The 14,602-nt window shown below is 42.0% G+C and overlaps 1 protein-coding gene across 1 annotated transcript in view; it reads right to left on the bottom strand.

Annotated features, from left to right (window-relative positions):
• Positions 1-14,321, bottom strand: part of PARL (presenilin associated rhomboid like) — a 32,928-nt gene extending 18,607 nt beyond the window's left edge. The window contains exons 1-4 of the mRNA XM_037154847.2: positions 14,143-14,321; positions 7,270-7,465; positions 6,594-6,734; positions 4,329-4,377 (exon numbers count right to left, since the gene is read on the bottom strand). Of these exons, the coding sequence (XP_037010742.1) occupies positions 4,329-4,377; positions 6,594-6,734; positions 7,270-7,465; positions 14,143-14,267 (511 nt within the window). The 5' untranslated portion in view covers positions 14,268-14,321. The remainder of the gene's footprint in view (positions 1-4,328; positions 4,378-6,593; positions 6,735-7,269; positions 7,466-14,142) is intronic.
• Between the last annotated feature and the right edge of the window lie 281 nt (positions 14,322-14,602).

Here is a 14,602-nt window from a genome sequence, read left to right as displayed (position 1 = left end):
GTGAACCTTGACAGCACTATTCTACATGAAAGAAGCAGACACAAAAGGCCACATATAATGCGATTCCACTTATATGAAATGTCCAGAACAGGCAAATCCACAGAGGAAAGAATAGATTAGTGGTTGCCTAGGACTGAGGGCAGAAGGGAGATGGGGAATGACTGCTAATGTGTATGGGGTTTCTTTCTGGGATAATGACAATGTTCTGGGAACAGATGATGATGATGATGATGATGATGATGATGATGATGATGATGATGATGGTTGCATGAACTTGTAAGTATAATAGAAACCACTGAACTGTATGCTTTTAAATGATGATTTGTGTAAGTGAATCATATCTTGATTAAAAAAAGAAAGATATACTGATTTGGGAAGCAATGCTTGGTTCAGTGACCTCAATCTATTTTCCTCCTTATCTCAAGGAAGGTAGTACAATCTTTTTGCTCTTCCTAAAAAAGGATTCATTATCCCACTTGGAGTCTAGTAGCTAAGCACAAGATTCCCTGTTTCTGAGGTAGGCGAGTTCATCCTCCCGCAGCTCCTATATCTGAAGGATGCCAGACCTGGCCATTCCTGAAACTGACAAGCACGTACATCCACAGCAGCCAAAGAACTGAGACCAAGTGGGCCCGTATCTCAGGTTCTGGGAACCAGCACTACATGCACAGGGATCATCCCGCGGGCCTCACACAGTGGCTGTGATTTCTCATGCTGGGCAGTATCCACAAAACTAGTTAGGGACTGGTCTTACAGCTTACTGGAATCAAAGAAATACAGTGAGACTACCATCTTCCATCCTCCTACTGAAATAGAGACAGTTGGTAACTAATACGAGCAGATGGAAAGAATGGGGCAAATTTATAAAGGAGGCAAATACCTTTACAAGAATCACTAAACACAAAAAAGGATTACTATTTCTCTGCATCCTTCCTGCAGATGAGAATACCTAACATCTCCCCTGTGAGCAATTTGTAGAAATCAAAATAACTTATTTAAACTCTACACATTGTTAGAAGATGTTTTAATTGGTATATCGCTTCTTTTAAAGCAACTTGACAATACATAAAATTTTAAATGTATATATTCTTTGGATCCAGCAATTCTATTCCCAGTAACTTACCCTAAAAATATACTTGCATAATAATGATTAATTACAGTATTTATGTATATAAAGTACCTAATAGTACTTGAAGCCTAATTGGCATTTAAGCATTAGCTGTGCTATGCTTTCCCCAGAAATAATCTGTCTGGACATGGGGGTAGGGGGTGGGGGCTGCACAGAGAGAGTTAAAGGAAAAATAGTGATTGATTAAAAAGTTAAGCTTAGCTATGAGACCAAGTAAAACACTACCAACAACTTCAGGAATAGGAAAGGAGACCTAAGTCTGGTAGGTATAGCTCAAAACCTTTGAAAGATATCAAGGAGAGAACACTGAAACTAAGAAACAAACTTTTCCTGGTAGAAACGAAATTATCTACAATAGAAAGAACAGACTGTAGAGGCTGGGCAGAGGGTTAGGGCCTGGGGCACAGCAGTACCTTGACCTCACGGCATATACCAGATGTGTCAACTAGCAGAGGAACTGGGTGGCGCACAGTTTTGAGATTTCTCTTCCCCTTCTCCTTCCTGTTCTTTCATCAATTAGATGCAATAATTTGGCAGGTTTTTCCCTCTTAGCTTTACCTAAATCCCAATATAGTAAAGTCAGGATTCTGCTGAGCTAACAGGAAAGCCTGGAAAGTACCTCATAGGTACTCCTGGAAGGTGGAAAGGCAGGGAAACACTCTGCTTGGGTGTTGCCTGGGGGACTTCCAGTGCACGCTTTAAAGCCTTGTAGATCAAGGAAACTAGCTGGAATGTTAAAGCACAAGTCTAACTCTGACAAATGAAGAGAATGCAACCTCATCTTACAAATACCAAGTGACCTTGTAAAAACTTTTTTTCAGAGCAATGTGAGGTTTGGGAGTATGTCTGTATAACAATAAAGATTAAGATAAAAAAACAAAAACTGAACCCACAATCCAGGCATGTGTTCCAACCAGGAATCGAACCAGCGAACTGTCACTTTGTGGGAAGACACCCAACTGACTGAGCCATACCCTTAAGGGATGGACTCTATCTTAATATAATAAATTACAGATATTCCTTATGATCTGAACTGTTCTTAGAAACAACAGTTCTTATCCAAAACTAGCAACCAAAGAGATATAAATAAATCTGAGATACTGCTTGCTATAACAAGTTCAGGAACCAAATGCATTCGAATAGAAAATTTTGCTACCTGAGCTTGCAAGAGCCAAAATCTTGCCATTCAAATTTGAGTCCATTAGATTCAAATACCAAAAAATCTTTACATAAAATGTTTGGTATAATTGCGAAATCTTCAACCTACTAGAGCGTTCACGCTGCCATTGTCTGGGCATAAATACTATAAACCAAAGAAGTACATTGGTCTCACAGAGCTTTGAAACTCTAGGTCAGTAGCTTCCTAAGGGTTTGTCAAGTTCTTTCAAAATTCAAAAGGGAAAAAAATGAACACTCAGAGAACATCAGTAATCCAAGGAAAGAGAGTGAAACAAGTGACTCTGTCACCCCACAAATCCATCCTCAATTAAAACCAGGAGCTGAGCCAACCTCACTTAGGATCAGCCTATGGGAAGCAATCGGGAGAGCTCAGCAGGTAAGAACTGGCACCTCTGAAAAGAGACAAGACATAACTAAAGCACAAGTTTATTAACCACAAGAATCTTCGTATATAGTTCACTGATTATTGAGCATCACTAATAAATGTTGTAAAATTAGAATCACTACTACCAGAATAATTATTTCCCACAAGAGAAACCTGAGGTGACACTGAACCGATTCAAAGAGCTTTTCCTCAGCGTTTAGAAGTCACACAGATAATCTGACAAGAATATAAGATCTTAACATGATTATTCACATTTTATGTGGTTGAAGCACTTTATACCTGAGTTGAAAGTTAGATCACAATGCTTGCCTCTCTACTGCTATGTCCTTTTGCCAAATAACTGACTTTACTAAAGAAAAAGAAGGCTAGGCAAAAGAACATTTTAATTTTAAGATACTTTCAGAAAACAAGTACACCTACAAAAAAAATCCTCAAATCCCTGTTAATTCTAATGGAGACAGATGTCATTATAGAGTTACCTTGAAGTTATATTTATTAAGACCTCCATGACTAAGCAATTCTACAGGATGGCAATATACCTTTGAAAAATCTCATTCCTTTGATTCAAAATCCCACTCAACATTCATTCACTCAACAGACTTTAACTGAGTGCCTTTCCTATGTGCAGGTATGTTAGGTGCTACAACCAAATGAAATAACCTTATTACTGTCCTCAAGGATGTTACGTGTAAATTATACAAGGCAGGTTCTGTTATGAATGATTAAAAGGTGCAGTGAAGTCAGAAAAAAAGACCTGCAGGAAGCAATACCTGAACCATAAGCTTTAAGACCAGATCAGGTTCCAATACAGAAACAGAAAAACTGAACCTTCCAGACAGAGAAAACAGTCTGAATGAAGAGAGTTAACACGTTTTCTCCTCTTAGGTGGATACAGAAAATTAAGAGTACCATTAAGACTGACTATATTTGAGAAAAAGCAATATTTTGCTATTTCCCCAGGAAGATATATTTTTCCTACCTGCACAGTTGTTCAAGAACTTTCAAATACATTTTCTCAAATTTCTTAAATAAGTCCATTGTCATATTTGTCTTTCTATAAAAATTTACAAACAAAAATTGTCATAATATGCTCGGCATGCTTAAGAGGATTTATACACAACACGGTATAACAAAGAGACAATTGGCTCTAGAATCAGATAGATCCAGATTTTGAAACTCGGTTCTACTACTTACTAGCAGTGTGACCTTCCAAAAGTTCCTTCTCTGAAAGCCAGTTTCCTTATCTGTAAAAAGGGAAATAACTAACCTGTAAGCAACCCTGTGAGGTAGGGAGAGACAGTGTATAGTATAAAGCATTCTGCATGAAGAAGGTTATTTAATCAATGTCCCCTTTAGTTTAATAGTGGAAGTAATAAGTATTCATAACTCTTCCACAAACTAGGATTCTACAACAAAGACAGATAAAAATTAGAAAATAAATGACCCAGAGCATCATGTATACCTTTACGCCACATTATTTTTTACACTTTTACATTAGCCTGAAGGTAGAGAGACTCCCTATGTCTTCTAAACCACTGGTGAGCATGGTACAAAAGCCATCGACTATGACATACTGTACCTTTTGGTTTGATTTCTCTTTCCTTGAATGGTTAAAACGTGTAAGCTAACACAAACCTGTCACAGTCCGCTGGCCATCACTTAGGTTATTCCACCACTTGTTAATCTAAAACAGAAGGAAAATTGAGTATCACCATAGGGTAGATGGTCAACAGACATAATAAATTTGTGGTAGAGTGGAAAGCATGCATAGGTGCCTTATACTAGACTGATGAGCTGTGTGAGTTCAGACAGATTACTTCGGAACTTCAGTTTCCTGATTATAATAAAATGGAGAATGTCTGCAGTATGGTTGTAAGAACTATTGACAAAGTAAAGCACTTACCATACTATCAAATATTGGTAAGTGTCAAATAAGTGTTTATTCACCAAGCTCCAATCTGGTTTTAAAATTCTGAGAATATTTTCTATTAACATTACCCTTTTTTAGGTGTACTAACTAACAGTATTAAGGTTTAGACAAAGAGAGACAGAGAAAGAATCATAATCTTTCAGGGACACATATTGAAATTTTTATGGATGAAACAGGCCTAGGATTTGCTTTATAGTAATCAGGGGTGGGGAAGGAAGGGAAAAAAGGGACTAGATGAAAAACAAAAGTGGCTATGTGTCAATCACCACGGAAGCTGAAAAACAGGAGTTCATTATACTATTCTCTTTACATTTTTTAATCTGTTTGAATTAAAGTTTTTAAATCAAAAACACATTGTACTAAAAAATGAGCCAGGCTTTATATATGAATACAGAAAAGAAGTCCAAGGTTAAAAAAAAGTTACAGACCAATACGCACATGGATCCGTGCATGACAACAATCGTATTTCTGTACCTACGGTCACACTGTGCTGAGCTCTCAGACCTCACTCACCGCGTATGCAGTGTATGGCGGGGCATCCCTGGACTTCACTTCCCACGTGACATTAATATAGTGTTTCAAAATTCTCTAGTGGGCATGGATTTTATATTTTATAACCTACCATTTAACTACAATAAACAAATTCAACTTTAGATGAAGATTATGTATACTGCCTCTGTCATTTTCATCATTCTAAAGAGGCACTTTGGGTATCAAAACTTTACAGTGCAGATGTGCTAGAAATCTGTCACTTTCTAAGGGACCTGGGATTATGAAATAGGTTAGTTTTACTATTTCTCAAACATACTGAATTGAATAAAAATCACTACTTATTGCAGTTTTTCATATATATATTAAACCCACTGCTCCACTGACATCAAGCCTCTCTGTAACAGGTAAGGGTCATGCTTCTTATTTGTGTCTATGGGAAACCAAGAGGGTGAAATGAATCCATCTCCCTACTTAACGGAATCTTTCATTAGGAAAAAGAAAACCCAGGCTGCCCCCTCAGAATCTTGCTGGCCAGGATTAAGTTCTTAGGAAGGAGAAAACTGAACAGGACACAGACCCTCTCCAAACTGAAGGGGCAGTGTGTCCCCCAAAATGAAGGTGCTTCAAGACCACATGCACCTGGATCCATGTAACAGCTTCTGGACCCAGAGAGCATCATTAGGTACAGTCAAGTGGAATGAATAAATGTTTTATCTAAAAGGCAGTATTTTTCAAAAAGTCATTTAAGGGGAAAGAAGGCCATTAACTTGCATATGAAGAAATGAAAGGGCGAAAAGCTCTGCATTTGTGCCCTCCCCCTGCCCTCTGAGCACAGTCAGAAAAGCTGGACGGGGGCATTCACCAGAGGCACATAAACATCGCGTCATTGAGAAGCTTTTTAAAATCCACATAATTCTCTATCCCTACGGCATAAATATTTTAGAAAACTGCCTGTAATTCCAATAACCCAGAAAGCTGACGTAGGTAAAACAGGCCCTTAAACTTTAGTAAGCCTGGGAGAGGTACCAAAACATTAACAAATATCCCTGGTGATTCTTTCTTTTAAAGATGTTATTTATTTATCTTTAGAGGGGAAGGGGACAGGGAGAGAAATATCAATGTATGGTTGCCTCTCGTGTGTCCCCTGCTGGGAACTGGCCTGCAACCCAAGCATGTGCCCTGACTGGGAAATAGTGATCCTCTGGTTCGCAGGCCCGTGCTCAATCCACTGAGCCACACCAGCCAGGGCTCCCTGGTGATTCTTGATACACATGGGTAGAGGGACAAACTGCTTGGAACACTGTCAAATATAACACTGCCAGATATACAAAATATTAATAAATACTTGGTTGTAAATAAGAATATTAGAGCACTGATTTCACATCTGATTTAACATTGCCATTAACTAAAAACACTTCATAAGTAACCAGACCAAGAACTGTTATCAAAAGAACAAAGAAAGCCATGTTTATCTTTACCTCCTTTCTGAAGTCTCCTTCCTTTTGTGGTCTTATGCTATCCAACCAATCAGCTTTTATGCCGTCAAAATAACTCTGGACCCTGGATTTCAGAGATTCGTATTGCCAAATAGCAGCCGTTCCAAATGCACAACCTGTAAACTACATAAAATACATCACAGAATAAATTTAAGAGTCCGCAGTTCCAAGAACAGTAACTACTGCTTTTTTTTTTTTTTTTTTTTTTTTTTTTTTTTTTTTTTTCCTTTGTCTTCTTTTTTTGTGTTTTGTACTGCTGCATTTTCATTGCTTTTAATGAATCAACAGAAGGAACAACTGGTGCAGTGAAACCTATTTGGTGAAAATAACACTTGTTTCCCATTTTTTAACTTCATGGTACGCTAGGGTCTGTTTACAGCTGGAAATTTTCAAAGAAAATTCAAAATATTTAGTATGACTTGAAATGTTATACCAAATAAGAGGCCCATAAGTTCTTCTATAGGGCTTACATAAGTGAACAAGATTCTAAAAGCAATTACTAAAATTTATGTTCTCCTGTGACCATGGACGACCCCAAGACACTCAGACCCTTCTGACTGCCCCGCCCCAACTCGTCTGTAAGGGCCTCAGCAGGACAAGCAGTATTCTGACGTGCACCTGCAGTAGGGGACGAACTCCTAGTGGTCTGAGCTCTTACCCCCACAGTGAAAAACAAAGGCTTCACGAGAGTCCGTATAGGGTAGGGAGAAGGGTAAAAGACTGTTTCTTCTACGGGAGGAATCAAAGCACTCCTCTTGTATGCTTCACCACTTGTTCCTGTGTCTGATTTTCGAGGTTCACCCTTCCTGGGTGCTTTTCTGAATCCACATTTTTGCTGAATAAAGAAGTTAAATCTAGAGGGGAAAACAACAAATTAGAAACAGAGCTGCAAAAAAAAAGAGAGGGAAAAGAACCAGAGCTGCATCTTGCAAACACCAGCACCTCTATGAGCCTTGCACTCGGCCTGCATCATCACCACCACCTCAGTTTACCCACATTTGACAGGCCACAAGAAGCCAAAACGCCTACTCCCAGGCAGGATTTAAAGTCCCCCTTTGAAAAAGGGCAACATAAACTACAGCGACTTTAGAGAGAACTTTTTTGGGCCGTTATTGTATATCAATCAACAAAATAATTTGTATCAATCCTCCATACAGAGTTCGCAGCCCAGTAAAAGGCTGAAGAAGCCCTGACTGGTGTGGCTCATTGGGTTGGGCACCATCCCTGCTACCCAGGGTACATTCATATGCTGCAGGGTCTGAAAAGCTAAATAAGAGTATTTCCCAGGTGGTGAACACACAATACAGTATACAGATGATGTGCTGTTGAACTGTGCACTTGAAACCTGAATAATTTTGTAAACCAGTGTCACCCCAATGAATTCAATAAAAAGGAAAAAAATAAAAACTGCATTTTCCAGGTATCCTTTTGATTAGGGTTGCAGATGTGATCAGGGTCTGCTAATCAGATACACTGGCACAATACCTGAATCAGTGACTTTGGTGACAAGCAGGACATGAGGCATCAATTTTGCTACTGAAAATAATGGTGGAAGCAGCATAGTTTTACTTTGGTCAAGAGACCATGATTTGGCAGCAGCTTCTCCAAGTCTCATTATTGCATATACACTGCTCTTAAACCATAATCTATTATTTCTCATGAGTGTGTAAGTTAGCTGCCTCAGCTAAGCAGTTCTGCTGGTCTCACCTGGAGTCGCTCATATAGCCAGTCACGTGACCACTTAATTGGAGCTAGAGTCTAAGATGCCCTCACTCCCATATGTGGAGCCTTAGTACTGACTGTCAGCGTGCCCTCTTTCTCCAAAACATCGCTTAGTAATCAGTAGTCTAGCAGGGGCTTCCACCATGGCAGTGGGAGTGTTCCGAGGCAAAAGGCTAAACCTGCAAGGCCGCCTGAGGCCTAGACCCTGGACTTTGCACATTAGTTCTGCCACATTCTACTGGCCAAAGAGAGTCACAAGGCCAACCCTGCTCCAAGGAGTAGGGAAATAGACTCCAACTCTGGACGAGAGGAGCTGTAAATGACTGGCCACTTTTTAATCTATCGCATCAGCAGTGGAAGAGACAGTTGTGACTGTGAAAGCTTAGTCTAAAACACTAATTCTCAATCCTGGTTCCTGAAGAGTAGTACAATAAGCCACCCCAAATATGCCACTTTAGCCTAAGAGTTATTTTGAACTGAAGCCAACTTAGAAGTAGATAGAAGAAAAGTGCCCTGCCCTACCCCTATTTGCCTAAAAGGATAAAACATTTGTAAAGGAGTATCCATTCTCCCCTCTACTAGAAAAGACAGAAGTTAATCACGAGACAGCTCCAAACACAGAGGAGCCAGAGAGCACCAGAGGGAACTACATAACGAGCCCTTATCTTCCATCAGTTAGTACCTTCCCATAATTTGCTGCCCTAGAAACTCAAAGTCCTTTCCTTTGTCTTGCCTTTTTCTAAAACTTTGTTCTTTTGTTAAAATGTACATAAACCCAAGCTCTGAACAGTCCTTTGGGCTACTCACCACTGAGTACCCCCGTGTATGCACAACGCACATGTTCATGAACTGCAGACGAAAAAGGGGGGATTCTACAGAAGTAATCTAACAGGGCGATCTGATCACAAACTTTAAAAAAAGATTTATATTAATAAAAAATTTAAAAAGAATTTTATAGAAAGAGGCAAAAGGAGGGAGAAGGAGAGGGAGAGAGACATCGATGTGTTGTTGCCTTTTGTACACCTTATTCTGGGGACCTGGCCCGCAACCCAGGCATATGTCCTGACTGGGAATCGAACCAGCGACACTTTGATTCCCAGCCCATGATCAATCCACTGAGCCACACAATCCAGGGATCTGATCATAAATTCTTAATTGGGCACGTCATGGTGGGTACTCACACCAAAGGTACATAACTTCTTTACTAAAAGGCTTACCTTGGTCTTAACCAAGTTCTATTGTTTCTGCACATCTAGGTTAACCCACCTTTGAAAATGCCCCCTACCTTTAGAAAGATTTTATCTATTCATTTTTAGAGAGAGGGAGAAAGAGTGGAAGAGAAACACCAATGATGTATGAGAGAAACATAGACTGGCTGCTTCTCCCACACCCTCAACTGAGGACTGGACCCACAACACAGGCATGTGCCCTGATCGGGAAATCGAACCAGAGACCTTTGGGTTCACAGGCTGGCACTCAATCCACTGGTCCACACCAGCCAGGGCTGAAATCCCCCCCTTCTGACTTCCAGTCAAGATGGTGGTGTAGGCAGATAGGGCTCCCCTCTTCATACAACCACATCAAAATTACAACTAAAATATAGAACCACCATCACTCAGAATTGTCAGATATCAAGTTGAATAGAGATCTGACAACTACGAAATTAAAGAAACCACATCCATCCAGACAGGTAGGAGGGGTGCAGACATGGAACAAGCTAGTCCCTCATCCACATGTGCTAGATAAATATTCAGGAGGGGTTCTCAGGAGTGAGGAGTCCCAGCCCACACCAGTCCCCCCCCCCCCAAATCCAGGATTCCAGTGCCAGGAAGATAAGTCTCACAACTTCCAGCTGCAAAAATTAGCAGGGATCAAGTCTGTGGAATAAACTGCTGGAGCCCCAAACGGTTCCTCTTAAAAGAATTCACACACAGACAGACTCACCTACTCAGACTCACTCCCTCTGAGCTCCAACACCAAGGTAGCAGCTTAAAAGGCACCAGTGACATAGAGGAAGGAACTGAAAGTGACTGGCATCAAGGTGAACAGAGTTCACTGTTCCTTTTCTAAACCCTCCTCCCACAGAGCTGGCAAGCAGGTTCCATACCTGAGATTCAACCTGGCTGACACTGTATGACCTGCCTTGGAGATCCCCAGAGACTCCACCTCACCCAACTTACAGACCCACCCAAGATGCATTTCTTTATTAATAGCTGGTATTGGCTTATGCTTCACAACTTCTAAAATCCTCTCAAACAAGCAACAGCTGGCCTCAGTGAGCCCCAGACCAGGCACCAGCAAAAGCCAGCCTAAGAATCTCCAAGCCCAATAAAAGTAGCACCCATCTCAGATTGCTTTATAGCTAGGCAGGGTGGCCTCAGGCAAAACACAAGTGGGGGCTGACCTAGGCCAGAACCTCACAGGAACCCCAGAGGCAGCTCACCAATGGACAGCTGGAGACCACTTCAGAGCACCACCACTTTGTCCCTGCACAGCTCATCGTCCACGGAAAGCAGAGGTTGATGGTCAGTGGTCACAGCCAACCCTTACAGCCAACTGGCCTGGGTAAATCGCTCCCACTGATCTGCGAACAGCAGCCAAGGCTCAACTACAAGAGGAGGGCACACTCAGCCCACATGAAGGGCATACCTCACATACCCAGCTTGGGTGATAGGGGTGGCTGTCCCACTGGACCCTACGACACCTACTACACTGGGCCACATAACCAAGACACGGAATCAAAATAGCTCTACCTAGTACACAGAAACAAACAAAGGGATCCTGCCGAGACGAAGAGACAAAGAAACAGCCCAAATGAAGGAACAGATCAAAACTCCAGAAAAAGAGACAAACGAAATGGAGATAAGCAATCTATCTGATGCAGAGTTCAAAACATTGGGTATAAGGATATTCAAGGAACTCAGTGAGAACTTCAACAGCATAAAAAAGACCCAGTCAGAAACAAAGGCTACACTAATTGAAATAAAGCCCAATTTAAAGGGAAATAACAGTAGGGTGGATGAAGCCAAGAATCAAATCAATGATTTGGAACATAAGGAGGCAAAACAAAACAAAAACAAATAAACAAACAAAAAACCAATCAGAACAACAAGAAAAAAGAATCCCCCCCAAATTAGGATAGTATAAGCAGCCTCTGGGAGAGGCTACAATTTCAACCATTCTAATAATCATATCATGGGGTGCCAGAAGGAGTAGAGCAAGAGCAAGAGACTGGAAATCTATTTGAAAAAATACTGAAAGACAACTTCCCTAATTTGGTGAAGGACACAGGCACACAAGTCTAGGAAGCACAAAGAGTCCCAAACAAGATGGATGCAAAGAAGGAAGCCCGCTCCTAGACACATCATAATTAAAATGCCAAAGGTTAAAGATAAAGTGAGAATCTTTAAAGCTGCAAGAGAAAACAAGTTAACTACGGGGGAGTTCCCATAAGCCTGTCAGCTGATTTCTAAAAAGAAACTTTGCAGGCTAGACAGGACTGGCAAGAAATATTCGAAGTCATAAAAACTTGGGACCTAAAGCCAAGATTGCTCTATCCAGCAAAGCTATTATTTAGATTATTTAGATTAAAGAGCTTCCCAGACAAGAAAAAACCAAAGGAGTTCATCATCAATTATATAAAATGTTAAGGGACTTATTTAAGTAGGAAGATCAAAACTATGAACAATAAAGTGACAACAAGTATATACCTATCAACAATTGAACCTAAAAAACAAGCTAAGCAATCAAGAACAGAGACAGAATCATGGGTACTGAGAGCATTTTGAAGGTGACCAGAGGGGAGGGGGTGTGGGAGAATGGGTGGAGAGGGGATTAAGAAATACAAGTAGGTAGTCACAGAATAGCCATGGAGATGTAAAGTACAGCATAGGAAGTGGAGTAGCCAAAGAACATGTATGCATGACCCACGGACATGAACAAGGTGTGGGGACTGCTTGAGGGAGTGGGGGATGCTGGGTGGAGGGGAGCAAAGGGGGAGGGATAAACTGGGACAACTGTAATAGCATAATCAGTAAAGTATAATTTTAAAAAAAAAGAAATTCCTCCTTTCAGACCATTCCTTCATCTTTTGTATATTCTTTTTATTTCCAATAGTTCATCTTTAATTATATTTTTCCCATTACTATTTACCCTCATACCCTCTTCCAATCCCCCCACACCCCTGGGTCACCTCACTGTTGTACGAAGACTCCTTCTTCTAAAGCCTGTGAGAGCACATAATCGTAACTATTTTGTAATCCGATCACTGTCTTACTTCCTCCCTCTTCCATGTAATCTTCCCCATTTCCCCCCTTTAATTTCAAATGCATAACGAATCTGCAAAACTGGTATTTTGAGATCCTGCTCTCCAGCATAAGTTACCAGTTTGGCTCAAGTAACTCTTGCAAAAACACTTTTTTCTCCCCTATACTACACATTAGAATTGCCTGGTGAGCTCTTAAAAATATAGGCATACCTCATTGTATTGCGCTTCACTTTAATGTACTTCACAGATGCTGCAGTTACAAATTGAAGGCAAGCCCCTCCACCGACACAAAGATTACAACTCACTTTATTACAGCTCCCTTTATTGCGAGTAGCTTTATTCCAGTGGTCTGGAATCGAAACCGTAATAGTTCCAATTTATGCCATACTTAAAAATGCTAGAGCTCCTATGCATACCAATTAAATACTTTCCAGGGGTGAGAGTCTCACCCAGGGGTAGGAATGAAGCATCAATTTTTTTAAGGGCTCCCCAGGTGATTCGCGCCTGCTGTCAGAGTTGCTATGTACCAAAAGTATGGAAAGACTTTATTTAGTGTGCATCATATCACCTGGAGATACAGTTAAATTCAAATTCTAATTCTACTGAGATGAATTCTAATTCACCTCAGTAGGTCTGAGGTGGGGTGAATCTGAGATTCGGTTATTTCTAAACGAGTCCTAAATTATGGACTGACAAAATATGGCCTGGAGGGTGGATTTGCCCCACCATCTATGGTTTTTGCAATTTACTTATTTAAAATCCTCACCAAAGGATATGCTCACTGACGAGAGGGGAAGTGGAGAAAAATCTACATGAGAAACAGGATCGCTTGTATCCCCTACACCCCCAACCCAGGAATCAAACCCACGACCTTTTGCTGTATGGGACCACGATCCAACCAACTGAGCCACCCGGAAAGGGCTCAACTATACTAAAAAAAACAAACAAGTTAAAAAAAAAAAAAAAAGGCCAGAAAAAAGGTTAACGAATAAAAAGATCAAAATCTCCAAAGGAAGGAAAAGAAAAGAGGAAATAGGAAGGAGAGAGGGAGGTGGGACAAAGGCGGAGAGGAAGAGGAAGAAATAGAGAGAAACTGAGTGGAAGAGGACCAGATTGAGAGGGAGAGTGAAAAAGAAAGAAGAGAGCGAGAGGGAGAAAGAAAAGAAAGGAAGAGAGGGAGGGAATGAGGGGTCCACCATCTTCTTCGGGGGGTTAGGAGGCGTGGCACGAAATCAACCCTCAGAGACTAGTTCCCCTTCCCGTCACTTCCCTGCCGGCCGGAACAGTGGGGGTTCACGAACACAGCTGGACGGGGCTGGACACTGTCCAGCCCCATCCAGCAGGTACCCGGGGCGTGGAGGCACGGCGAGAAGCGAGAACTGGACAGAGGCGAGAAAAGAAACGGGGAGGGAAGAGAGGGGACCGAAGAGGCGATGGCACGTGCCGGGAGCGGCAAGAGAGGTTCGCACGGCCTCCGCCCCCGCGGATGCGCGGTCAGAGCTAAGGGCCGAGAGGCGAGAAGCCAGGAGCGGCGGTCAGTACCTGCGTCCGAGCAGCCGCGGCGAGGCGAGGGTTACAGGGAGCTCCTCGCAGCTCCAGCAGCCCCCCGGCGCAGCCCAGGCCTGGGCACAGCCCCAGCCTCTCTGCGCCCAACCTCGCCACGCCATCTTCCCAACCTCTGCCCCACCATGGCCCGACCTTACCAACCCTGACCGCGGAACCACTTCCGGGGCGAAGGGAGGAAAAAAAAAAAAAAGAAAGAAACACCATAGAGTGCCGAGAAACAGACTAGAGCGCCCCCGCGCGACTGAGCCGCAGCGGGACCAACCCGAGGGTCTGGGAACCAGCTCCGGGCTGGGTTCTCCCTGGACCACTAAGCCGGGACCTCGGAGGGACGTGGCAGAGCCGCCCGCTTCCACCCCATTTGCAGGTTAGGAGGGAAAACTAGCATTTATTGAAGTGATGCCAAGCACCAGGAACTTTCCCTAAGTTATTGTACTAA

The sequence above is a fragment of the Artibeus jamaicensis genome, unplaced genomic scaffold (assembly GCF_021234435.1).
Source record: "Artibeus jamaicensis isolate MK-2021 breed Jamaican fruit bat unplaced genomic scaffold, CSHL_Jam_final scaffold_474, whole genome shotgun sequence".
NCBI classification, from domain to species: domain Eukaryota; kingdom Metazoa; phylum Chordata; class Mammalia; order Chiroptera; family Phyllostomidae; genus Artibeus; species Artibeus jamaicensis.
The sequence above is the reverse complement of the archived record's forward strand: the minus strand, read 5'-3'. Positions and strand labels throughout refer to the sequence as shown.